Source organism: Silene latifolia, chromosome 3 (assembly GCF_048544455.1).
Source record: "Silene latifolia isolate original U9 population chromosome 3, ASM4854445v1, whole genome shotgun sequence".
NCBI lineage: Eukaryota > Viridiplantae > Streptophyta > Magnoliopsida > Caryophyllales > Caryophyllaceae > Silene > Silene latifolia.
In genome coordinates this window covers 128,824,190-128,851,244 of record NC_133528.1, presented here as the reverse complement: position 1 = coordinate 128,851,244, position 27,055 = coordinate 128,824,190, and the positions used below count along the sequence as shown (strand labels likewise).

Below are 27,055 nucleotides of genomic sequence, written 5' to 3'. Positions count from 1 at the left end.
GATGATCATTTCAGTAGTTTATTCGGTGAAATAACCTACGGAGTACTTCGGTAAAAAAAAAAAAAAATTATAACTGTTCTCGAATTTTCTTTTCTTTGCATATATATACCTAAATGGCTAATACATTTGAAATCAATATTCGGGAGATTGAAATATGAAATTTTGTACCACTAGAGTTATGCTTTAAAATTATCGAGTACTTATAAGCTACACCAATATAATTCAAATCTACCGAGTATATTTCACACAACTATAATTGGTTCAACTTTAGCAAACAACTCAAAAGGAATTTTTCCGCAAAAATTTGATATTTATGAGTCAAGAAGCTTGTGTGAGAGGGAGTAATAGGGAATACGTAGGTTTTTTTTATATTGTATTATATTACATTATTATAAAAACTTAATAATATAAGAGTACTCTCTCCGTCTCTCTTAATCATTTGTTTACGCTTAAATAAAATATGCCTTGCAAAGAATATAAAACGTAAACAAATGATTAAACGGAGGAAGTAATAGATATTGAGAACACTAAAATTTGGGAGAGACGTTATCTCCTTAAATTATTGAAAGACCAATCGTTCATATCCATTTATTTGTTTTTTGTGACCCTTTTATTGTTAACCATAACATGATAATTTTGTACCTATTTACATAATAAATGTATCAAAAAGACTTCATCATCCTATTTATTAAACGAACAACCACAGAGTCTACGTGTCGCTCTGTGGTTGAAAGTCAACAATTCAAAGGCTACTTTTTCTTCCCTGAATTTTAGGGACCACGTTTTACCCGGCAATTAATTAGCAATGTACGGAGTATGTAACAACACAAATATACAAATATTCACTGTACATTGTTTCTATAATGCCATTATAGATATGAATTACATAACAAATATACAAAAATTAAAACCACAAATTACAACAAATATAGTCTGACATCATTAATTACAGTGAATTAATATTCCAGCAGATAAGAGCATCCACAATGGTAAGCTAGTTGCTACTAGCTTAACTTTGCCACATAAGATTTTCAAGCTAGAATATTTTTAAGCTACAAACTACTAGAATGGTAAGCTACTAACTTAGTGTTATGGCTTAAATGCACCATATGTCAACTACCTTCCACAACACTCTTTTAATGAATACATTTACTTATTTTACCTAGAAAATAAAAATTAAAAATATTTAAGTGTTGTTTTAATTGGTAGATTTTTTCTTGTAGGCCCATTTGAGCTACTAGCTTCATGGAGCTACTAGCTCAATTTAAGCTAGTACATGAAAAGTGCTCCAATGGTTAAGCAAGTAACTTGAAAACTTTTTTATTTGCAAGCAAGTCCTTTTGCTTAACCATTGGAGATGCTCTAATGAGAATAATAATTATATCAAATCGATTCATTAAATTTTTCTTACTAATCAATTAATATAGAAAATTAAAATTGATATAAAATATTTTATAAGTTCTAGGATCTTAACAATATATTTTCAAAAAAAAAACATAAAAAAAATGAAAACAAGAGAGATCCAAGTTGACAAATAGAGATACGACTATGAATGGGTGTACTATTTTATTGAATGGGTGTACTATTTTACAATTAATATAATTTCATAACAAATTGATAGCAGAATACTACAATCAATATTAATAACAATAAAAATAAATTAACAACAGAGTTCGATTAGTAGTCACAACTCTTATTATTAAATATCGGGTAGTCACAGGTCACGGGTCATGGGTCACGGGTCACAATTTTGAGTTAGGATCCCGATACATAAACTTTTTAAAATTAATGACATTATATATAAAACCCCAAATTCCGCGTAATTTTTAAAAACAAGGTCATAATTTCATATTAAGATTATAGTTTTCAATATTTCTTGCATTATAATGTTAATAAATAAGTATTTTGCGATAACAATATTTGAAAAAGCAAACCCGTGTAATTTGTACGGGTTTAAGACTAGTACTCCGTATATAAAGATCTCCTCACGTCTATACGCAATAAGTTCCCTAATGTAGATAGAAAGATAAGTAAGTCAATGATGAATAATATCCTTATATGTCGACATACTTGGATCGTTGACTTGATAAATTACAAAATATGTCATCTTTGTCAATGCTAACAAGCTGAATTTTATGGCCTACGGGTTGTTTGGTGAATATAATAACGACATATCTAATTAAAATGATCTCTATTTCTAATATAATTTAGCAATTCTAGCAATTCTATACGGAGTAGAAATGTAATAATAATCTTACTAATCTATATTTATTTCAAACTCAAATAAATATCTTTTTCTATTTAAATTTTTTTCTCCTTATTAGCACCATGTGGTAATATTTAAACTCGTTTATCTATAAAACGGATACCGGTCATATTTTCAGTATGGCAAATATGATAACATATTTCAATTTCTCGCGATATATTCATATAAATCTTTCTCTAATTAACACCCTAATATGTACCCATATTATTAGAAAACCCTATAATAATTTAGCGATTCTATACGGAATAGAAATCGGAGAAATCTTACTGATTTATATTTATTTCAAACTCTATTAAATATCTCTTTCTATATATATCCTAATCAAAATCAATATATTTTCTTCATGAAATAACTACAAAAAATACAAAATGAAAACACAATGCCGTCATATTTGACCCCTTCAACGTAATATTTTCTTCTAATCATTCATGAAGTCAATATAGTTGCTTTCTAAATTCCTTATTCACCCCGTACATATAGGTAGAGTCTATATTATGATGACATATCATAAACCACTCACAATTCTACTTTGAGTAAGTTTAGAAACGTTTAAGTTATATATTAGTATATATGCTCACTCTATAAACTCCATCAAATAAAAGCTATACTCGTTACCGTCTCCCACCACTCTTCTACTACTACATCCCATATTATTATTAACGATGTCCCAAACAATGTCACAAAGAACACTAAAAAGTCTAATTCTCATCTCTCTGGTGCTTCTCCCTACGTTGGTCGCAGGAGATTGCACCTGCAACCAATCAGATGAACCTAGCGGGAACAATAAAGCCGCTCTAAGGTACAAAGTTGCGGCACTTGTCATCATATTAGTGTCCAGTGCCATAGGGGTGTGTTTACCCATACTAGGCAAGCGCATTCCCGCCTTAAGCCCGGAGAGTAACCTATTTTTCTTAGTAAAGTCCTTCGCGGCAGGGGTAATATTGTCGACGGGGTTCATACACGTGTTACCCGATGCCTTTGAGAGTCTTACTAGCCCATGCCTTAAGGATAACCCTTGGGGAAAATTCCCCTTTACGGGGCTAGCGGCCATGGTAGGGTCACTCGGGACGCTAATGATTGACGCTTTTGCCACGGGGCATTACCGTAAAATTCACTATGGGAAGAACGCAACTGTCGACGAAGAGAACCAAGGAGACCATAATGGGCATGTCCATTTGCATACTCATGCGACACACGGGCACGCCCATGGAGCTATTCCCGTAGTTCCTGAGACGGGTTTGAGTGAGTTGGACCGTATTAGATATAAGGTCACCTCACAGGTATGATTTTTTTTTTTTTTTACGTAATGTATAATTTTAAAGTCAGCTAAAACTTGGGCTATTCAAACGTAATATTAGGGAATTGTTAGGCTGTTATTATTATTATGGTAAATGGAAAATTAATTGCTATGACTTTTATCTCCTATTGATTGATTGATCATCCATATATTTCCGTTTGTGGTGGATTTAGATTTAGTTTGTTTGGATTTTTTAGCATGCATAAAAAGAATTTGGCTTTCTGTAAAACACTAGGAAAATAATTCGAGGACTATAGCGTATTAATGTTACGCACTTCCGCATATGAGTTATGAGCAATTCGTTTTTAGGTGGGTGTGTGAATAGGAGGATTTGTCCTTTTTGTAATTAGTTTTTTGGTGTTATAACTTCGGATTGATTAATATAAACATTAAATTTTACATGCCAAAAATATGGTGTGTTATATATATTATATTGGATTGGATTATGTTATATTATATTATATTATATTACACCATGTTATATTATATTTGTTTTTTACACTTTATACTACCTATTTTGTCTCCGTCATTTTTTTATCTTTACTTTTGCTACAATGATCATTTGTAAGAATTTGTGACGTAATTATTCTTATTGGGGAAATGGGTTAGAAATGTCCGCGGGTGGAATTAGAATTCGTTAGACTATCCTACTCTATTTCAAAATTTACAAAAAAAAAAAAAAAAAAAAAAAAAAAAAGTAAAGGGCATCAATCCTTTCCAATTTACTAGAGACCGAATGAGTTAAGTGAACTGTGAGGACCCAAAATATACATATACCTAGTTATAAGGACCTGAAATTTAGAAGACAAACTTTAAGGACCTATTATTCTATTCCGTTAACTTCTCATGCAATCCGTTAACTTCTCATTCTGCTAGAAGTATTTTTGTTTGCATGTTAGCATGTTGCAATATTTTACTTATTACTCGTAAATTGTTGATAAAAAATACACTCCCTCATTATTATTTGTTGACCCGTTTTCTGACCTTAGCTAGCCTGTGGCCCGTAAGATACAACTCGTATTCGACCTAACCCGACTCAGTACCCAACCTGCCCGACCTACTTGAAAGATCCAATAAGACGCAATTACTTAAGAATAAAGGTAAAAAAATTACTCGTACATTTTAATGGCACTGTAATAGTTTTCGTCTTGTCTCACTGATGAACCATATACGACTCGTATTCGACCTAACCCGTTTTCTCACTCTTGATTTACCGTTGGCCCAACGGGTCCACTCGTTCGGGTCGGGTCTTAACCTCCAAATTAACGGGTCGTCTCTGGTTTAAGTCGAACGAGTCGCGGATCAAGATTTCAAAATTATACTTTGTACTCCGTATTTCGGGTCTCTTTAACATTTTGGAGCATTTCTGATCGGATTAATTACTAAGCTATAATCTTTTAACTAAAAGTCTAAAACAAAATAAATTTGGTGCAAAAAATAAGTTACAATTTGTTAAATCTTTAGTTGAGGCTATTATAAAAGAATGATTTAATTCCTATTACTCCGTATAAAACAAAATAATTAATTGTTGTTATAAGTCATGTCTAGCTCAATTAAAAAAAAAAACAATTCCCGAGTCCCGACATTACTCAATTTTCCTTATTATTTTTCCAGACCGATTTTTTTCCTCAAAAAAAAGTACATCTAGATGAAATTTGAAAATTTATAAGATGTCAATTTAATTAATTTATAAGTAGTACACTAAAAAGGTAAGCATATGTATATGCCGTACATATATTACGTGGAATTTAAACTAGTATTGTACTCGATAAAATGCAAACAAAATACTTCTAGCAATTAGGATGAGAAGTTAACGAAACAATAGATGAGAAGTTAACGGAATGGAATAATAGGTCCTTAAAGCTTGTCTTTAAAATTTTAGGTCCTTATAACTAGGTATATGTATATTTTGGGTCCTTATAGTTCACTTAACTCGAGACCGAATTAACCAAACACCCTCTATTAGTTTTTGTCATGTAGTAGGCTAGTAGCGTTGAGGAGTTGAGATATTTTATGTGAATTTACCTTTTGTGCCTACTTTTCATGAATAGAAAAAAAGAATACAAGCAAATATGCTATAATGTGTTACTCAACTACTCGACTGATAAATGTATAATACGTGAATTATATTATGCTATTTATATACTTTTAATCACAATATTTAAAGGAAAATCAATATGTTTTAATTTTTTAAAAAAAAGAATTGAGGCAATTTTTCATTATATCCTACGCTATACATTGTAGAATTAACAAAGGTCATTAGATATTTAGTTATGTTTCTGATACATTATCAAAGTTATATTATAAATATAGTTAGCTAGCATTCATACTACTCCTATCTATGATGTTTCTACTACATAATTAAAGCTATATTACAAAATTAGTTAGCTAACATAAAAATAATAATACTAATTAATGACACTAAAGTTATATCACGGGTAGTCACAGGTCACGGGTCATGGGGCACAATTTTGAGTTAGGATCCCGATACATAAACTTTTTAAAATTAATGACATTATATATTAAACCCCAAATTCCGCGTAAGTTTTAAAAACAAGGTCATAATATCATATTAAGATATAGTTTTCAATATTTCTTGCATTATAATGTTAATAAATAAGTATTTTGCGATAATAATATTTGAAAAAGCAAATCTGTGCAATTTGCACGGGTTTAAGACTAGTACTCCGTATATAAAGATCTCCTCACGTCTATACGCAATAAGTTCCCTAATGTAGATAGAAAGATAAGTCAAGTCAATGATGAATAATATCCTTATATGTCGACATACTTGGATCGTTGACTTGATAAATTACAAAATATGTCATCCTTGTCATTGCTAACACACAAATTCTCATTGAAGACATGACATATCCGTCACAAGCTGAAGACGGATACCATTTTACCTCACAAAGTACCCACTTTTTCTCTCTCTGCAACACTATTCATGTGGTCCCCTTTCTCCACTAACTCATTTTGTTACCATTTTATCTCACAAAATATCCGTCATAAATGGTAACCCGTCACAAGGGAGACCAATTGTTGCTAACAAGCTGAATTTTATGGCCTACGGGTTGTTTGGTGAATATAATAACGACATATCTAGAGCTGGCAAGTATGACCTGACCCGAGTGACCCGACCCGAACCCGAGCAAACCCGAAAATATTGTGACCTGAAACCGACCCGACCCGACCCGATGACGACCCGTAACCCGACACGACCCGATTATGAGTGACCCGAACCCGACCCAGACCCGACCCGATATTGACCCGACCCGATACTGACCCGATTAAGTTGATGACTCGATAATTATTAAGCTTAATTTTGATCAAAATGAAAGTGATTTTGTGTTTAGATTGATATGTTTTACTTAGTAATGAATTAATTAAACCAAATAATAGGTTAAAAAATAAATTTAATGGTAAAAAATTATAGTAGTGCGAGTAAGTTACCGGACCCGATAATGACCCGACCCAAACCCGACCCGACCCGATACAGCATTCGACTCGAAATGACTCGACCGATAACGACCCGAACCCGACCCGACTCGACCCGAAAGGGTATGCTGACCCGATATGACCCGAACCCGATATGACCCAACCCGACGTGACCCGACCCAAACCCGACCCGACTGACCCGATTGCCACCTCTAGACATATCTAATTAAAATGACCGCTATTTCTAATATAATTTAGCAATTCTATACGGGGTAGAAATGTAATAATAATCTTACTAATCTATATTTATTTCAAACTCAAATAAATATCTTTTTCTATATAAAAATTTTTATCCTTATTAGCACCGTGTGGTAATATTTAAACTCATCAATCAATCAATACTATATATTAATTCCAGAAACCAAGGGACTTCAATGTAATTAAAGAAATTTATACAAATTAAATATACTATATAGTTTTAAATCGATAGCACCGTGTGATAGACCTGATAGAGGGATCTCAATGTAAATATTATATAGTTTTGGTTAAAATTATAATATAAACATGCCTTGATGAAGAATATTTATGGAAACTGCATTAAATTAAAGTAATTAAATTTATAAAACACAAGAATATAGTGATTTTCCTTAAAATTAACATGCCCCACTTATGGAATTAATTAGTATCATCATAGAATTATACATTAAATTAAATATATATAGTAAAAGTAATAGTAGCAGCAACGAGATTAATAAAACTAACAGTATTAATGTGGGAGTAGTGACAGTTATAATAATGATAGTGGGAGTAGTGAAAGTAACTACGAATGTAGTGAAAGTAACAGTGGTAACAATGAGAAAAAGTATGAACAATTAAATAACCAATTGACTCAAGGAAATATTTTATTTATTTAAATATAGGCCGGATAAAACTAACTGGAATAATGAATTTAACAGAAAAAAATAGAGGAATTAGTAAAAGAAACAATAGTAACCACGGGAGTAGTGGACGTAATGATATTAAGAAATAATGTCGTGAAAGTAATAATATTAATAGCGGGTTAGTGAACGTGTCTCATAATTTGTAAATAAATTTTACATTTCATCATAATTACAAGATATGCTGTAGAAAAATATATTACAGATATTAAACGTGTGAGTTAGACAACTCCAATATAGTTTATTTCTTTGAAATAAAATTTAACGGTAAATAGAGGTAGCCCGGGCGAAGCCGGGCACCAAACCTAGTTTATCTATAAAACGGATACCGGTCATATTTTCAGTATGGCAAATATGAAAACATATTTCAATTTCTCGCGATATATATATTCATATAAATCTTTCTCTAATTAACACCTTAATATGTACCCATATTATTAGAAAACCCTATAATAATTTAGCGATTCTATACGGAATAGAAATCGGAGAAATCTTACTGATTTATATTTATTTCAAACTCTATTAAATATCTCTTTCTATATATATCCTAATCAAAATCAATATATTTTTCTTCATGAAATATAACTAAAAAAAATAGAAAATGAAAACACAATGCCGACATATTTGACCACTTCAACGTATACTTTCTTCTAATCATTCATGAAGCAATATAGTTGCTATCTACATTCCTTATTCACCCCGTACATATAGGTAGTCTCTATATTATGAAGACATATCATAAACGACTCACAGTTCTACTTCAAGTAAGTTTAGAAACGTTTACGTTATATATTAGTATGCAAACTCTATAAATTAAACTCCATCAAATAAAAGCTATCGTTACCGTCTCCCACTACCCTTCTTCTATTACAATGTCGCAAAAAACACTAAAAAGTCTCATTCTACTATCTATTGTGCTTCTCCCTACGTTGGTCGCGGGTGATTGCACCTGCGACCAATCAGATGAACCTAGTGGGAACAATAAAGTCGCTCTAAGGTACAAAGTTGCGGCACTTGTCATCATATTAGTGTCCAGTGCCATAGGGGTGTGTTTACCCATACTAGGCAAGCGCATCCCCGCCTTAAGCCCGGAGAGTAACCTATTTTTCTTAGTAAAGTCCTTCGCGGCAGGGGTAATATTGTCGACGGGGTTCATACACGTGTTACCCGATGCCTTTGAGAGTCTTACTAGCCCATGCCTTAAGGATAACCCTTGGGGAAAATTCCCCTTTACGGGGTTAGCGGCCATGATAGGGTCACTCGGGACGTTAATGATAGACGCTTTTGCCACAGGGCATTACCGTAAAATTCACTATGGAAAGAACGCTGCCACGGTCGACGAAGAGAACCAAGGAGACCATAATGGGCATGTCCATTTGCATACTCATGCGACCCACGGACATGCCCATGGAGCTATTCCTGTGGTTACTGAGACGGGTTTGAGTGAGTTGGACCGTATTAGATATAAGGTCACTTCTCAGGTATGATTATGATTTTTTACTTGATTAATTTCAAAGTAAGGCTAAAACTTAGGCAATTCAAATCTAATATTAGGGAATTGTTAGGCTGGTATTATTACTCCTATTATTATGGTAAAACCAAAATTAATTGGTATGACTTTTATCTCCTAATGATTGATCATGCATATATTTCCGTTTGTAGTGGAACTAGATTTAGTTTGTTTTGATTTTTTTTAGTATGAATAAACTTAAGAAATTGAAAATAATTCGAGGAATATGACTCTGTAAGGACTTGAGGAGTTAATAAACGTATTAAATGTTACACATATGAGCAAATCGTTTTTATGTGGAATCGTTTTTATGTGGGTGTGTTATAGGAGGATTTGTCCTCTTTGTAATTAGTTTTCGGTGTTATAATTTCGGATTGTCTAATATAAACATTAAATTTTACGTGTCAAAAAAATTATGTTATATATTATAATATTATATTATATTGTATTATATTATATTATATTATATTATATTCGTTTTTACACTCGTACTACTCGTTTTGTCGCCCCATTTTGTCTCTGTCATTTTTCTATCTTTATTTTTGCGACAAAGACAAGAAAATGGAAAATGATCATTTGTAAGAATTTATGATGTAATTATTCTTACGGGGGAGATGAGTTAGAGAATATCCGTGGTGAAATTAGAATTCATTAGACTATCTCACTTTACATTAAAGTTTCACAATAAGAAAAAAAGAATACTGCAAATGCTAATGTGTTAAACTACTCTAGTATGGGAGATGTATCATACGTGAATTATTATGCTATTTATATTACTTTTGATCACAATATTTAAAGGAAAATGAATATATTTTTATATAAATAGATTTGAGCTAACTTTTTAATCCTATAAAATGTCATTATAAATAAAATGTCTTTATAATTAACAAATTGACGTTTAATTTGTTTGATTAACAATGTTGTACAATGTTGTTATATGTGAAATAGGTGTTGGAGATGGGAATAGTGGTCCATTCAGTGATTATTGGGATATCTTTGGGAACATCACAAAGTGTTGATACAATTAAACCCCTTATGGCAGCTCTTTGTTTCCATCAATTCTTTGAGGGCATGGGACTTGGTGGATGTATTGCACAGGTTTGTAGACGATCTTTGTACCTTAGAGTGACTTCTCATCTTTTCCGTTCCAATGCAATAGGTTTAAAGACGATCTTACAATAAAAATAAGTAGTAATCGGAATGAGTTATTATAGATTTATAGCTAACGATAAATGAGTTACATAATGCAGGCGTCATTCAAGTCCGCATCAACAATGTGTATGGCGATGTTTTTCTCACTAACGACTCCGGTGGGAATCGCAATCGGACTTGGAATAACCAACGTTTACAATGAGAACAGCCCAACGGCGTTGATCGTACAAGGCTTGTTGGATGCAGTAGCTGCTGGAATATTGATATACATGGCACTTGTAGATCTTTTGGCCCAAGACTTTATGAATCCAAAGGTTCAATCTAACAGAAGATTGTTCCTTGGTGCTAACCTTGCTTTGCTTCTTGGTGCTGGTTTTATGGCTCTTTTGGCTATTTGGGCTTGATTTTCTCAAATATACACATTTCAACGTACAAATTACTTTTTTTTTTTGTTCTTAAACGAGGATTTATCCTCTTTTTGTTTGGTTTTTGGTGCAAGTTTTTTTGGTTTGTAAATATGAGCTTTCTATTTTACATGCCAAAATTATTATGTTAACATTATAATATTTTAACTGTGTGATTTATTATGTCACCAAAAACATTTGTGTGATTTATTATTCTCAATTGTATTGCGCAAATGAATTAATCAAAGCTTTACTGATATTATGTCATTAGCACGTCTATGTCAACAAGTGTGATTTTTTTTGCGCTAACAATATACTTATTTAATCGGAGATATAGCAAATTACTCCCATACCTTATGTAGTATGTGTAAATCAACCCTTTAAGTTTCACTTGTAGGAGTTGTAGCAAATTAGACCCATAAGTTTTCCAAAATGTGCAATTAAGCACAAATCAAGTTTTCTACCATTTTTTAAAACTAAAACCTATTCTTTTTTTTTTAATTTTAAAAACCATTTTAAATATATCTAATAAAAGTTAAATTAAATACAATATCTACATATTCAAAGAAAAATGTGAACCAAATTTAATACTTCGTATAAATAAAAATTTGATCACGTAACTTTTGATTATAATTTCACTAAAAATTCTCATATTATGAATATTTTTCCCCAAAAAAAATAAAAAAATTATTTGAACATGCTTTCTAATAATTAGGAATTCTAGGATTAATATTTGATCAATAATTTTAAATTTCAATAATAGATGTAAATTTCATTCTTAAAAACAAGATATGTGGTTAACTACATTGAGAGAAACTTATGAGGCAGATTTGCTACATTTATAAGTTAAGAGACTTGATTATACATAATATCAAACTTATGGGAGTGATTTGCTTTATTTCCCCTCATTTAATAGTCCATTCAAAATTACTCGTGACAATATAACGTGGGATAAAATATTTTTTTTCAAAATATAAATGGTTTTTTTGCAACTAAAATATAAATATTATTATAGAAAATATAGTTAATTTCTTTTGAAACTGTATTATACTACTGTTTTGTAAAACGAATTCATTTACTAGAAGACTATTAATCATGCGAGTTAAAAAGTGGTTAACAAAATAATTTGTTTCACAAATCCTTGCACAAGGTCACAGGTTCATTTACTAAAGGACCATAAACCATATAATTGAAAAGATTGTCTTACACAAGTATTTGTGAATTTGCTTTGAAAATCCAAATTCTAGATTTAAAAACTACGTATTATTTTTTTTAAAATTCTTAACTTCGTACAATATTACTTACAAAAGAATAAAAAAAGAAAAATTATCCTCCATGTTACAAATTAAAGTAATCAATTGGAAAAGGAGAAATGTGCCCCCCCGAAGCTCAAATCCTGCGTCCACTGTTTGTAATCAGCACAAGTATGAACTAATCCGTGTATAAGTTGTTCTTAGCTTTCTGGTTGTATTCATTGTGTCAAACTTATTAAACAGTCCCGAGTTTCTTGAGGGAAACCTTAACTGGGCCTTTATGCAAGCTTTGCTGAGCAGCAAACTGGTGAACTGCATCCTGAATCCCTGCAAAAACGACTAAGAACTCCGCTGCATCAACCTCGCTTAGCACCTTCTTCACTATAAGTTCCAACACCTTCAGCCTGCAGTATTTCAAATTAAATCTTTCCGGTTATTCACACTATGCTTCTAATTACTTCGTATCCATGTCCGATGCACACTTGAGTAATATGAGTGCGAAATTGTACATTTCTCCTAGCAGAGAAAAACAGAGGCTTGCTTGACAAATGTAAAAGGAAATAAAACTAATTCTTTCAGGAAAATGCTTAATATCTCAATTTTTAACTAAGTTTGTGTCGGCAGACATCCCGTATTGGAAACCACATTACCGGACTGTTTGTAAAATAGCTACCTATATTACTTATATATTTAAAAGTGTGAAGATTATTGACCTGAGTTGCTGACCCTTGATAATCACTTGCTTGATCTTCCTAAGCTCTGATTCTACAGAGGCAAAACCGGAGGTATTGTTTTGATTGGCTGAGAATGGGAGGCAGAGGATACAAGTGGCTTGAATCTCGGCCATCTCTTCGTCAATTATGGCCTCTTCAATACGAGTTTCACGTATTAGCTTGGACATGATGCTGTTAGAATCTGCTGAGTCTGCCAGAGAAGGCGATAGATGAGAGGTACGAGCAAATGACTGAAGCAGTTCAAGGATGGCAGTGGGCCTCCAATCACCTAGCCAACTCATACAAGCCATTTCAAGTGGTGGGGTCCATTTAGGCATGAGTACCTGAGCCACGTCCTCGGGCCGAGTTATGACCATGGCCTCATTGTAATGAGTTTGAAGACGTTTGAGTTGGTTATCAATCAGCTCCTCTAGAGTCCACTTTGCTTTCAGGTGTTTCTCTAGCATTGCTGCCCCGCTCCTTTGTTGTTTCCTCCACAAATCATGCTTCTCCATGGACATGTTTTCAGCTGATAATAACGAAACAAATAACTCAGACCGACGACAGTCTATGCATTAGATATCAGATTACATGGTGACAGTGTCAGTTCTATTGGCATCAGTTCAACTGTCAAGTAAAAGATTATTTCAAGCACATGATGTGATTAGTTAACAATGTTGTTCCATTGCTTCGAAGGCTCCTGCCCATGACGGTGTGTGGGTGGGCGCAGTACCAAACCTTTGCTTTTGGACCACAGAGCGACAGAGGGTTTCCCAATTAAACCATAATGAAAACTGCGTCGCTATTTGCATTGACTAAATGCAACTTCACAATTAAAATAAGTGCAGAATAATGTCAGCCACGACACAGAAATGACACCGAGTTCTCAAGATTTTGAAGTTTACCACGGCGCACATTGAGCCAGTAATGACCTCATTTACAGCAACATTGAGATCAAGCCGCAATTGGCCGATTCTAAGATCAGGTCTCAAACTGAGATTTAATACTATGGCTCAAATCATTTAGCAAGTCATTTTACTTTATTACATCCTACCCCGACAGAGCAAGTCTTTAGCTCTACTAAAATGAAACTAAGCACAAGAAGATAATTAGACAAGTAAAATAACAAGGAACACAAAATTGAGTATGTGATTTATTCACAAAAACCCATATAAGTCCGTTATATGGCGTACAAGAGTCTTTTTCCCAGGTTATCAACATTAATCATCTTGTAATAACATACAACCGCCGTACACAAGATCAACTACAATTTTTCTTTTTTTAACTCATCCTATCAACTATTGCTAGCATCATATAGGAATACCCATTCATTTGACAACGATGCTCCGCCGAGCAGACTATTCCATGAATACTGAAATCCAACCCAGTACCAACATGTGATTTTAAACATATTACATCTAAGCATCCTTATTTCTTTCTTGTTCTATCATCACAATAAACAAGATCTACCAATGCTCATTTCATAATGAAGACGATGACATACAAGTGATACAACCGTCTTAGGCAAGACTAACTAATACCACAATAAACACTTATATGGAGAAGTAGATTAAAAACAGCGATCAAATTTCTTGAATATGAAATTCACCTTTGCATCAAACATGTACATTTAATTATGGCGCTAACGAAACTTCAGATTCTCTACTAATACTGTAAAAAGAACTCTAGCATTCCTCTAGAACTAACTTGTATTTCAAGAAATCAAATCATCAACATAAATACGAACAAGTAGCGTAATTTCTTGAGACAATACAGAACTATGAAGATTTAATTTCAGTTTAAAAACAAGAATTGCAGCCATGACAATACACAATCACATAATCGTCATAACAGAATCATACAAAACATTTAGCAATACTGAAAATTGCAGCGATGATAATGTCTAGTTGATTCGTAGATTATTCTACGTAAATACGTATGCGCACAAAAAGAAACGGAAAAAAAAAAAGAAAAGAAAAAGTAACCTGATTCAAATTTATTTCGTGTAAAATTGAACTTGTAATTCTGGCAATAGAAAACTTTGATTCTTCGATTAATTCTGTTCAATTTTGTAAGGATTATGGTGGTGTGATTGAGTGAGAGACCGGAAGAGTAGCGAGAGCAAAGGGCAGGAGATTCTATATTTTATACTCCGTACTCACTTTCATTCAAACCACGTAACACTTGATATTTGGCATTATGTATGGCGGTAGAGAATATTTGATTATTCTTAATCTATAAGATAAAATATAGTCACATGAGATCTTGTTTGATTTATAGTCATGAATGATATAAAAATATAAAAATTTTATAAATTTTTAGTAATGTGTAAATAAAGATATTCACGTTGCAAAACGACAAGTGTCATGAAACAACTGTTACCTTTGATTTGGACGGGAGGGACTATATATACTAGTTGGTTGCATTGCGCGTGGCCCCCTAAGATATGTTAAATGTTGAGTTACTGCGTGTATATTTCCGACTTTCGAATTTGTCCTCCTTAGTTAATATTTAGAGGTTGTCTTAAAACCTATAATTGAGTGTCTTAGTGTTTTGATGGTCTAATTTAACGGAATTAAAAGTATAATCCTTGTTTAATAATACATATCTAATACCATTGTAGATTGTTTGAATCTTTTTGTAATAACTCATATCGAATAGAGTACAATTCCTTATAAGACAAATAAATAGTTTATGGGTATGGTTTAGCAAAAAGGCTACACATACACGAGCTGTATGAAAATTTCATACACGACCAATGAAATTGCGACACATGGCAAACTTGAGTTAAGTTATTTGGATAAATCTAGGGTTAGTATTGTAATTTCACGTATGTGGTTAATATGTTAACTACATCTGGTTACACTAATTATGGAATTGTTTTATTTTTTTTCATTTTCTTTAATTTCATTTATTAGCATTTATATTTTTTTTGTTTTGTTTTCATTTAATTTATTATAAATGATTAAACAACCCTTTAATTTGTTGAAAACAAAAATTCTATCAAAAATGAGTAATGAAAATCGATTGAATCAATAAGTGTAAATCAATGAACCCTAATTTAATCCAATTAATCAAAAACTTAATTCAATTATATTAATCAAATTCATCACTTGATGAACGGTAAAATCAATTCGATCAATCAATTGATGAACGGTAAAATCACTCGAAAAACCCTAATTTAATTCCATTAAACAAAACATAATTCAATTCTATTAATGATATCTATAAACCCTAATTCAATAAATCATAATCGAACAATTGATAAACCCTAATTCAATTAATCAAAATAAAAATCGATAAAGTGATGAACCCTAATTCAATCGATTTAGTTTCGTTAATAGCATAGGTTTGATTCTATGTAGAGCTTAGTATGGGGTAAGGAGTAAAAGTAAACCAAAAAAAAATTTTGTTGTTATTAGGGTTCGAACACGGGTGGCACAGGCAGCACAATGGTGATTTCAAAGAGACTAGTTACCAACAATGCAAGGGGTATCAGCACATCAATTAGGGCATCAAAATACATTATATTGTTTACGTATTGCTTGATAAAGCAGCCTAATAGAATAATTTCGAAATTATGTATATTTTGATTAGAGGTGATCAAAAGCGGGCTTGGGCGGACACGGACCGGGCCCAACTGCTAAAAAAGTGTTCGACGGGCCTTATTTTATAGCCCGAGCCCGCTAAGCGGGCCAGTTTCAACTGTCCGTACCCGCCCACTTCAAAAGAGCGGGCCGGCCCGCGGGCCTGACTAAAATCAAATACAGAAATTAGTGTTTCTATTAAAACACGAGTTTGTTATCGCTACATCCCACTAAAACTTAACAATTGTCTTTAAAAGCTTACCCTTAAGAAAGTATACTAATTTTCAAAAGATAAGTTTACTAAGTTTTGGAAAAAACACAAGTTTGACAATGTTCTACTACAAACATCAAAAGTTCATTTTTGCCTTGGTGTTTGTGCGGCATTGTTAGCGGTTACATACACTCCCGTGTAATAAATACTTATAAGGTACTATGTTTATATGACAATCGCGTTAGCATGTCGTCCATTGTCGAAAAATCTTTATACGACAAGTGTAAATACCGACAATCTTCCACTTATACGTAAGGCATAAGTATTCATTTGCGCTATCTAATTGCTTTGAAGTGTACAAATTGTAAATGAAATGAGCAGAGAAGGTCTGAGGATTGAGGGTTTTTGAGGACTTTTATGAGGTTACTTTTAATAGCGGGCCTAGCGGGCCGCCCATGGGCAATTTTGTTTAGTCCAAGTCCGTCCATTTATTCTAGCGGGCCTAATTTTTTTGTCCGTTATCCATTTAATTTTTTGTTTTTCTTGTCCAAGCCCGCTATTTTAGCGGGCCGGACGGGCTGGGCCGGACGGTCCGACCTGCACTTGATCAGCTCTAATTTTGATGATGATTTGCTTTCCTAAAAATATTATCTTAAATGCCTTATTTAGAGTCCATTATTATCTTAAATGCCTTATGTAGAGTCCATTATTTTAGGAATGATTTTTGGAATCATATCTTTTCCATTTTAACAAATTCCCCATTTTAATATTGATTGTGTTCACACTTTATTTTATTTTATTCTTCATAATATCAGTTTTGTTTTTTAGGAAATGATTATGATTTTTATTTTACGCCAAAATTCTAGACCGAGTACATTATTTTTTTGGAGGGAAAAAAGGGCGGGAAAAATGGGAGGGAAACTTGATTAGCATTATTAGTTTTCATATAAACAGGGAATTAAGTTCTAAACCTAACACACGATTAATAATGCTACTAAAAAATTAAAGAAGATCTTCCCGCATAAATCTCTCAACAATAAGATTGCATATTTTAAAAAATATTCCTCAAATCAATCTACAATATTTTTCTTTTCTATTAAGGAAAATTTAAAAATTGAATTCAAATTTTTAAATTAAGCAATTTATAATTGAGGTAGTTTTTAAATAAGGCGGTTTTTAATTCATGGAAATGAATAATTTAAATAAGGCAGTTTATAAATCATGGAAACAAATAATTTAAATAAGGCAATAACCGAATTTACAAATTGTGTAAATTATTTTAAGCTTCAATTTACAATATAATGAATTGTGTTCGTTTTTTTGACGTGTTGATACCCCTATCTTAGATGGTTACTAATCTTTTTGCAAACATCAATTCTCTATTAACGACAACCCGTGTTCGAATCACCATAGCAACATCTTTTTCCCTTTTTTTTCAATTAGTCAATTAGGGTTAATTACCAAACAATTTAGGGTTACCCCAAACAATTGTCTTTACATCGTAAACATTTTTTTCGATTAATCATTTATTTATATTTTGATTTAGATTCTCATAAGCGCAAACAATTGAATTGGGGAATCGATTAATCAATTTGGGTTAATTGAATTTTGACGATTTGAATTAGGGTTCATCAATTGATTGATCGATTTTTGACTAATTGAATTTGATTAGCATTGATTAACGAAATGAAATTAGGGTTTGTTTTTCGCAAATTTAATCGAGATGATTGATCGATTTGATTATTTAAATTAGGGTTCATCAATTTGAATAATAAAAATGAATTAGGGTCTCATTAATCGAATTGGGATTAATCGATTGGGATGAATCTAAATCGATTTTCATTATTATGGTTAATTGATTGGGATGAATAAAAACAATAAAATAAAAAAATCGTTTTGGATTTTTTTGGATTTAATTCGTTTTGGATTTTTTTTTTAATATAAATTTGATAATCAAAATTATAAAATCTAAATAACAAATAAATAAAAACAATAAAATAAAAAATAGTTAATTAAATGAAATTGAAGAAAGTAAAAAACAATTAAAAAAACTTCCAATTAAACTGTTAACTAATCTAGTTATGTTGTTAACCCAATATGATAATTTACTAATCTAACCTTACTCTAACCTATAGTAGTTAACCCTAGTTTGCCACATGGCGCAATACCATTGGTCGTGTATGAAAAATTTCATACACCTCGTGTATGTGTATCACCTTCTGAGCCGTACCACCACAATGTAAAACACTTTATTTACTGCTGCCAAAAAAAAAATCTCTATTATAAAAGATATTTGAAATCGAACTCTAAACTTAGCATAAAATATAGTTGGCTATGACTTATTAACGGTATTCTTATTGTTGGTTTACCCGTATCCCAAGGTTTTTATATCGATATAGTTTTGTTTCTTGAGCGGAGCAAACTCATGAAAGTCACTATAGAAAACAAACAAGTAATATCGTTTTAATCCTAGGATAGTCTTCTCTAAATAAGTGGACAAAACTAAAACGCAATTTCAGGGCTACAATTAGTCCGGAGGTATGGAGTACTGGTAGTTGTCTACGAAAGGTTGGATACACATTTATCGGGATGTAACCGATCCATTAAATACCCCAGTTCTTTTTTTTTATATTATTGTAATTAAGATAAAAACTAAAAAAATCTTCATATTTTATCATGGTTTGAGAAAGCTTAAAATTTGACATTCAATATCAATAATCTTAGGTGGATATAGACATGCTCTAATACTCGAAGTTCTTTTCTTTGAGTGATGTAATGCTCCATGATTAGAATTAGCTATATAAGCGTGGACATGGGCCACCCGCGCCGCGCGCACCCGCGCGTTAGTCTCGAGGCGGAGACACTTCTCCCACGGAACCTTGGGTTTGTCCAAAGCACGTCATGGGCCGTTACCGATTGGTGAGGCATTGGAACCGGTGAAAGATTGAATAAGCCTGCATTTGTGGAATCGCCACCAATTTTTATGAGAAATTGGAACCGTTCGAATACCTCGCGTCAAGTCAAGACACAAAGTAATGACATAAACACTAAGAACTCGTTACCCTTAGCATTCTATGTCCATAAAGACTCTCGAAGATGCCAATGGACACGGATGTCCAGAGATAACTGGAGTAAGGGGTGAGGGTACGTATTAGGAAGCTCTTTAATCGAGCACCTAATCCCGCCCGCCTCGATAGCGGCCTCTACTAATGATTAGGGAAGTTGTTCATATTTGATATGTCGTCGATGTAATGCATGCAATGCAACAAACAATAGATTAATCCTAGCATGTGAGATTAAACTATGTCAATGAACACGTGTTTTATCACTCAATTGAGGTCGAAATTGATGTTAGATTAATACATGTGAAAAACAAGTAAATAAATCATACAAAGGCAATAAATACGATAAAAAGAAATACAGTAATTAAAATTACAAGAATTACAAGGTTTGATCTACGTCAAAAGCACGCTCAAAACGGGAGTTTAAAGAAGAAAATAAAAGAAAATAAAATTAGAATTAAAAGATGAAAATACGTCAGATTATAGGCCATAATACGGATAATAGTTGATTTAAACCGTAACTAGAAACTACATCAAGGCGACAAAGAAGTTCAAAGACAGCCAACCAGAACAGGCACAGCATCTGCTGCGTTCCATGGAAGAGGCATAGCACTTCCTGCGTCTGTTCTTGATTTGGATTCTAGCTGTGAAGTCAGAATTGCGAATTGTTAATGTTCATTGGTAAATTTAAGGTCGATTGTTGATACTATACTCAAGTAGAAGTGTTTTAATTTATTATGGTGCATGCCTTTTATATGCATTTATTCAATCTTTTTGCACGCATTTCTATGCATTAATGAGTAGCGTAAGCTACTATTCTCCCTTGTTTTGGCTACTTTGGGCCGTGTTGTGTTTTATGCAGGTTATAGGCTCGAGTATGTGAAAACAAGCTAAAACCCGTCACTAAAGCTTTCAATCGTGGCCTTGGTATGAAATGAGCTTGGATACCATCCTTTTTGGAGTTCTTAGTGAATGATGCTTATCGAGCAAAATAAAAGCTTCACATAACTAGTGCCTATTTTGAAGAGTCATAACTCGAGTTATACAAATGATAATAAATTGATTCAAATTGGAGATGAAAGCTTGTCATGTTAGCTTTTCAACGCCACCGAAAACGCTCTGCTTGGTATGAAATGAGCTTGGATACCGTCCTTTTTGGAGTCCGGGGAAGGGTCCCATCGCAAGGGTGTAATTGGGGCAAGCCTTCCCCTTACCATTTTTGCAAGAGGCCTCTCCAAGGACTTGAACCCGTGACCTCACGGTCACAAAGCAACCCCTTAACCGATGCGCCAAGGCTCATAAGGGTTAAATTTTTTTTTTTAAAAAAAAAAGCCAGGCCAAATCAAATCGAAGTACATACATCCCAATTATAGTCTCGAACCCAGGTAAAGTAGACATCTTCACCTTCATCATAGATGTCATCCTTGGATAACTGTATTATCGAAAGAAGGCATAAATTTAGCCATTTCTATTTGTGCGTAATACACACAAGATATCTGGTTTGTGTGGTGCAGTTACATCACGATGAATTTTAACTCATACAATCACATGTACCTCGTCTAGTGCGGGAGCCATGTGTGATGTATCCCAAAAACATATCAGGCTTTGAAGGATCAGAGCCTGGCGCTGTAAACCTTTTCATAACCGCCTGCAGGAAAGCATAATGAATCAATTAAATAAGCTGTCTATTTTCAGGAGCCTTGGAAGCTTTACTGATGGTAAACCTTTAAGAGCAGCACGAACCAGCTCACACAAGTTAATGAAAGTACTCTAATGATTATTTGTTCGAATATGAGCTGATGAATAACTAACCTAGCTGCTCTCATAACTTTGATTCAATGTCCTCACCAACAGTTTTGGGCATTTTGCTGAACATCTTTGCAGCAGCCATAGGTTCTCCATCGAAGTTTGCCACAACAAACTGATCCTCATATCTGTTGCATTAGTGATCATGAAAGACTCAGTAAGATATCTCAATTTCACACACAAGAAAGCAACAGCAATAATGTAGGATAGCAGCCCCGATGATCCTCATGAGTAGACCTTGCAAACGCGTATATGGATACATTTAGGGTCGGGTCGGGTCAGGTCATTTTCTGTTTCAAGTAAATTTCATCGGGTCATGTGAAGTTTGGGTACAATGAACAGGAAACAAATCAACTTCTAATGTGCAACCAGGACAGGAATTAAGTAAGACTGGCTCACATGTTGATGAATTAGCAAATCATCTACAACAACGCTTGTCAACGGTTTCAGTAGGTTATTTGAGTGTACCATATATAGATAGTTTTGATAGCGCAGCTATTGAATATATCAGTCATCTCGTCACATTCACAGTGGAAATGCTGCAAGTTTCACTCTTGCGAGATGTCATAGCATACCTATCAAAGTAAGGCAGCAACAGCAGAACCTCAATAGATTTCATGTTTTTGTTAGTAGCATGAACAGGCCGTGACTTACAAGCCTTAGAGGACGCCATCCAGTACATCTTGAATTTGTCTTTCCCTAAAACAACCAACATGATCGGGTGACTACTTAACTTACTATAATGTCCACACCAACTCATATTCTCAATTAAAGTATCACAAACCTATCTTTAAGATTATGCAGAAAGGTACGGCCTTCCTTAAATTCATGCAACTCGTTTGCTTGTTTTTCAGTTAGGGACTGCACACACACATAATTAGTTCACAAAATGTGTTCTTGACAAAACCTTTTGCGAAGACGTGACTTAATACCAAAAAAGTAACCTGTTTAGTCCCTTCGTTGCTAAGAGGACAACTATACTGTGTCTTATTAACATGCCATGACACACCATGATCACGAGGATGTTCTTTCCCATCTAATTCCATCTTCTTTTTTCAGCGGGGGTCACTGCTTCATCATCACGTAGAAACTCCTCATCTCTGGTCCAAGAGAACATTTCTCTCTAAAAAGGCTGTAAATAAGTGCATAACAAAAATCAAATCAAAGCACAAAAACGTGAGAACCTTGGTCCCGAAATGATTTGCGCCACCTGACATGTACCTTTGTATGGAGCGGTCAATGTGAGGTGGTAAAATAAAAATATTACTGTTTGCTGAAATTGTCAAGTGAGCTAGAAGAAATATATACTTGTATACACCGAGATCAAGCGAAATGCCAAGATCAGGTTGCACATATAACTTTGGTTTGTGCATTTTCTCCAATGAAGTGATCGTATAACGAGTAAATCTGCAACCAAATGCAAAGACATCAGCCCATAATCCATATTTGAAACACCAGCCTCAGATCTTTATAAATTGGAAATAACCAACAAAAATCAGCCTAAAGCCTCTGAAGCTACGGTTGCTATGCCTGTGCAGAGGCAAACATGCCACCTGAAAGGCTGAAGCTAGTACCAAAAACTGCATAAATTGGCTTACCAATCCTTGTTTCTTTCAAACATCATTGGTTTCGATTTAGGAGATGGATCAGGTAGTTCATTCCGGAACCTCGCAGCATAACATACAGGATAGATCAGTACATCTGTTGTCGTGCAGTGGATAAAATCAGACAATTAGATGCATGCCCAAGAAAAATGCAAGAGAGACGAATGTGAACATGGAGAAAACAGTAGAAATAGATACAAGACTACTACAAGTAATAAAAGCACTAAGCTTAGTTTCACATCACAAGATCAATATCAAAATAATAACCCACTAATTCAGGTATGTATTTCGCGGAAAAGGTTCATCAAACTAAGTCAAAATGGAATTCGTATTATGTAGCTTTTCAGTACCCCAGAAATGGTATTCTGATGCATTATATTTTGCAAGTCCTTGGTGATTTTGAGTTGCACATAACTGATGTTTTAGAGTATACATTATAATGTGTTTCCTGGCTACCACCATGTGGGAGTAATAGCATTTCAACTACACTTTCTCCGCCTTTACATTTGTTTTCCATAATTCTGACATTCTCTATTACCCTAGTAACTTCAATCCCCTATGAGAAGCATTCAATATGGATAACTTCATACTCACGATTCACGAACATTGCAGAAGCTGTGTAAACAGATACAAGCTAACTACCACAAACAAATTAGGCATTAAGGTCAGTTTTAAAGTCAGTAAACTGACAAAACATAAAACAAAAATACTGATAAATACCCATTTTATCCTGCATATGCGACAGCCGTCTGTCTCCTCATCGGATTTTCATTCCTATCACCAGCCATCACAGGAGCAGCTCGCACCTCACCAATCATTGACCAGAAATTCGGGACAAGAAACCCGATTGAGACAATTTGATTTCTAATTTACCACAAAACAATAAAACAATACAACAATTTCGTTGGTTCATAAGCCGAGCTACAATACACACTGACACAGTACAGTAAATTGAGCAAAGTTAGTGAAGCCAGAAGGTAATAGTCCTTCGACAAAGATTATTAAAGTCCCGAATAAAACAGCGAGGACTTCGAATTTTGACCCAATGTCGATCCATGGTTCGTGTTAGAAGCAACCAGAACGGACTGCCACGTGTGTTTACCGATATCTTGATATCTTCTGCCCAGCAAAGTCTTTCTTGCTAACCCGTTTGGGGGGATGTCTTTTTCAGTGTCTTGACCTATGCAAGATTAATTCAGAAACGTACATTTTGACACGATCATAGAAAATTGAGTGTCTTAGGAGACGGTCTCAATGTCATGGTACATAACATGTGTGAGACGAATCTCATTTAATCTCCCCCAATGAGAAGTTAGCTAAAACCCGTGTACCTATTAATAGGATCCGCATTTATAAGTCAGATAACAATGTTTCTAGTTTGTAGGGTGTAGAAGCATATAGCTTAGTTTGTCACTTGGGACAGTAATTGTCAAATCGCTTGAATTCAAGTAATTTTAATTCGACCCATTTTAGAAGAATTTATAGACTTGAACTAAACAGAACGTAATATTCAAAACACAAGAATCTTCACCAATTCCTGTACATGTTTGTAGCGAAGGTAAAATTTACGCATGAACCTTTAGCCAGAAAGAAGTTTTTTACTGTAGCGTTTCATACATGAAATTGACGAAATACCATATCTAAAATTAAGTGCTAACAAAATAAAAATAGAAAAACCAGTAACCAAAACCCAGGGGCGGCTATGACCAAGTGCGGGATGAGCGCGCGAACTGGGCCTCTAAATTTTTGGGCCTCGTGTTCGTATAAATTATGAAAACATTAGTCATATATACATAATAATCTCCATGTATATTACCAGTAGTGTGATAGCACATTGGTGAAAACATGTTTCAATTGCCCAAACCACCCGAGTTCGAGCCTTGCCATAACCAGTTTTATTAATTTTCTCAAAATTTAAGGGCCTCCGTTTTCATTTTGCACGGGGCCTCCGAATTATTCGAGACGCCCCTGCCAAAACCACCTAGTTGCAACCAAGTAGTGTTAGTCCAATGGTAGCTGGGTTAAACCTTGAAACTTGCAGAAATGCACGAGTTGAGAGGTCCCAGGTTCGACTACCAGCTGGGGCGATGATCACTTGGCCACTGCAGCCCCCAGAATTGGAAGAACCAAAGAACGCTTGAGTCTGCAGGGAAACATAGCAGAGGTTGACGTAGTTTCAGCTACAAAAAGTGTTGTTCCGACAAAGGCAAAAGTAGTGATGATGTTTTTCGGCTTCGAGATCTTCTAAAAGACGATTGACATGATGCCCATTTATATCCGTCAGATATGGCTTCGACTTGACAAAAACACAATCATCGTCATCAAATTCAAATGAGTCCTTAGAATCAGAAAGAAGAATGTTGAGACTTATGTAGTCACTCACGACCGGAACCGGTACCTAAACGAAAGAAGACAATATAAAGCAGCGACAAAAAACAAAATAGAGAACCGGGACGGTACAGAAACGGCCCAAAACAGTACGATTATTATGTTATTCGGCATCAAAGACGACGACGACAAGTCGATGACAACAACAACAATTATGCATAATATCATACAGAATATTTACGTTTTCTAACCACCACAACAACAACAACAAAACAAGAAGTCGAGAGAATAAAAAATAAAAAATAAAAAATTATAAAGAAGAAAAGAATCAGGGTACCAGCTCAGTGGAGGCAGGGGCGGCCAATGATATTGATAGGCCCTCTTCAAAATGTTATTTTCAGACCCTAAGATGATCCATAATTTGATAATTTTTTTAAACCCCAACTTTTTTTACGTCAAGTAGCGTAAAGTATACATAACAATGACAATCTAATGGGATTTTTAGAGCAGTTCAACAAGAATGTCGACCTAAATTCGAGGAAAGAGATTTACCAAAAAAAATGACCCAAATCCTATCTTATTTTCCCCCACCAATGGCACCATTTTATTTAGGGTTCATAGACTAAAGCACAATAACAATCTAAAAGAATTAACATGAACGAAAGGTAAATTTTAAATTACAAATTAAAAGCTCAATCTAGTTGAGTATAAGAATTGCTAACAATTTAAAAGTAAACTAGTTTTCTGGCCTGTGAATTTCTCGGGATATTTTGTTTTTAGTGTGATGTTTTTAGTGTTTCTAGTAATTGAGACTTTATAAAATATCAAATTACAAGGTAAGACTACCTCATGAATAATTCATGATAGATCATGTACTAAAAATACGGGCATTGACATGTTAACATAAAGATCAAAGTCGATAAATTTAAAAGTGCTATTTTTTCAAAGCTAAAATGGTGAAAAAAAATCAACAAATACCAAAATAAAAAATACAGTTGAAAAAAAAAGCTAAAAAACTATTACTCATTCACATTGATGTCGTCAATCTTACACTTAGTTTTTAATATATAGTTCCTTAAGCAATCCTAATATTTTACTTCTCTATATAGTCTTCTTTCTCCAATGAATCGTCCCTATAAAAAAAAAGTAACTTAGTAATTAGTGCGAATTAACCAACAAAACAGTGGAATTTATTTTATACAATATTATCGTTATTAACTTAAATTTCCCCTTGAATAGAGAAAGAAAGAGAGAATATGAATGAATTCTTAGAGATGTAAGTATGTTAACCTTTGAATAGGCCAACACCACAAATCTTGGTAGACCCTAAATGAGAACAAAACAAAATACATACTATGAAGTTGAAAAATGTGATCAAAACTTCATACCAATGGAACTTAATTGCACTAAAAAAGAAATAAATTAGCTAATAATCTAAAACAATAATACATTTACCTTAATTGGAATAGAATCATAGGAAGATTAC

At 33.7% G+C, this 27,055-nt stretch overlaps 3 protein-coding genes across 4 annotated transcripts; 1 reads left to right on the top strand and 2 right to left on the bottom strand.

Annotated features, from left to right (window-relative positions):
* The first annotated feature begins 2,716 nt into the window (after positions 1 to 2,716).
* LOC141648015 (zinc transporter 1-like) lies at positions 2,717 to 11,220 on the top strand. Of its 2 annotated transcripts, none has more exons than XM_074456427.1 (3): positions 2,717 to 3,546; positions 10,398 to 10,547; positions 10,700 to 11,220. In XM_074456427.1, exons 1-3 carry the CDS (start codon positions 2,929 to 2,931, stop codon positions 11,003 to 11,005), a joined length of 1,074 nt encoding a protein of 357 aa, XP_074312528.1. In that variant the 5' UTR covers positions 2,717 to 2,928; the 3' UTR covers positions 11,006 to 11,220. The 2 variants fall into 2 exon arrangements, with proteins under 2 accessions (XP_074312528.1, XP_074312529.1); XM_074456428.1 differs by lacking the exon at positions 2,717 to 3,546 and adding an exon at positions 8,548 to 9,420.
* A 910-nt stretch (positions 11,221 to 12,130) lies between these two features.
* LOC141646278 (uncharacterized) lies at positions 12,131 to 15,082 on the bottom strand. Its single transcript, XM_074454230.1, has 3 exons — positions 14,957 to 15,082; positions 12,972 to 13,500; positions 12,131 to 12,662 (listed from the first exon to the last, which is right to left on the bottom strand). The coding sequence occupies exons 2-3, from the start codon at positions 13,490 to 13,492 to the stop codon at positions 12,494 to 12,496; spliced, it is 690 nt and encodes a 229-aa protein (XP_074310331.1). The 5' UTR covers positions 13,493 to 13,500; positions 14,957 to 15,082; the 3' UTR covers positions 12,131 to 12,493.
* A 5,772-nt stretch (positions 15,083 to 20,854) lies between these two features.
* On the bottom strand, positions 20,855 to 24,524 carry LOC141646277 (protein PAF1 homolog). Its single transcript, XM_074454229.1, has 9 exons — positions 23,962 to 24,524; positions 23,236 to 23,338; positions 22,946 to 23,044; positions 22,582 to 22,769; positions 22,422 to 22,498; positions 22,213 to 22,336; positions 21,644 to 21,765; positions 21,386 to 21,479; positions 20,855 to 21,263 (listed from the first exon to the last, which is right to left on the bottom strand). The coding sequence occupies exons 5-7, from the start codon at positions 22,465 to 22,467 to the stop codon at positions 21,654 to 21,656; spliced, it is 282 nt and encodes a 93-aa protein (XP_074310330.1). The 5' UTR covers positions 22,468 to 22,498; positions 22,582 to 22,769; positions 22,946 to 23,044; positions 23,236 to 23,338; positions 23,962 to 24,524; the 3' UTR covers positions 20,855 to 21,263; positions 21,386 to 21,479; positions 21,644 to 21,653.
* Positions 24,525 to 27,055: the final 2,531 nt, after the last annotated feature.

Excerpts from the sequence above, each read along its gene's own strand:
- LOC141648015 (XM_074456427.1), top strand. The coding sequence starts at position 2,929 with ATGTCCCAAACAATGTCACAAAGAACACTAAAAAGTCTAATTCTCATC. Across the intron at positions 3,547-10,397 it reads GATATAAGGTCACCTCACAG|GTGTTGGAGATGGGAATAGT; the intron begins GTATGATTTTTT and ends TATGTGAAATAG. Across the intron at positions 10,548-10,699 it reads TTGGTGGATGTATTGCACAG|GCGTCATTCAAGTCCGCATC; the intron begins GTTTGTAGACGA and ends TACATAATGCAG.
- LOC141646278 (XM_074454230.1), bottom strand. The coding sequence starts at position 13,492 with ATGTCCATGGAGAAGCATGATTTGTGGAGGAAACAACAAAGGAGCGGG. Across the intron at positions 12,663-12,971 it reads ATCAAGGGTCAGCAACTCAG|GCTGAAGGTGTTGGAACTTA; the intron begins GTCAATAATCTT and ends GAAATACTGCAG.
- LOC141646277 (XM_074454229.1), bottom strand. The coding sequence starts at position 22,467 with ATGAATTTAAGGAAGGCCGTACCTTTCTGCATAATCTTAAAGATAG. Across the intron at positions 22,337-22,421 it reads CTGCATAATCTTAAAGATAG|GGAAAGACAAATTCAAGATG; the intron begins GTTTGTGATACT and ends TGGTTGTTTTAG. Across the intron at positions 21,766-22,212 it reads TTGCTGCCTTACTTTGATAG|ATATGAGGATCAGTTTGTTG; the intron begins GTATGCTATGAC and ends CTAATGCAACAG.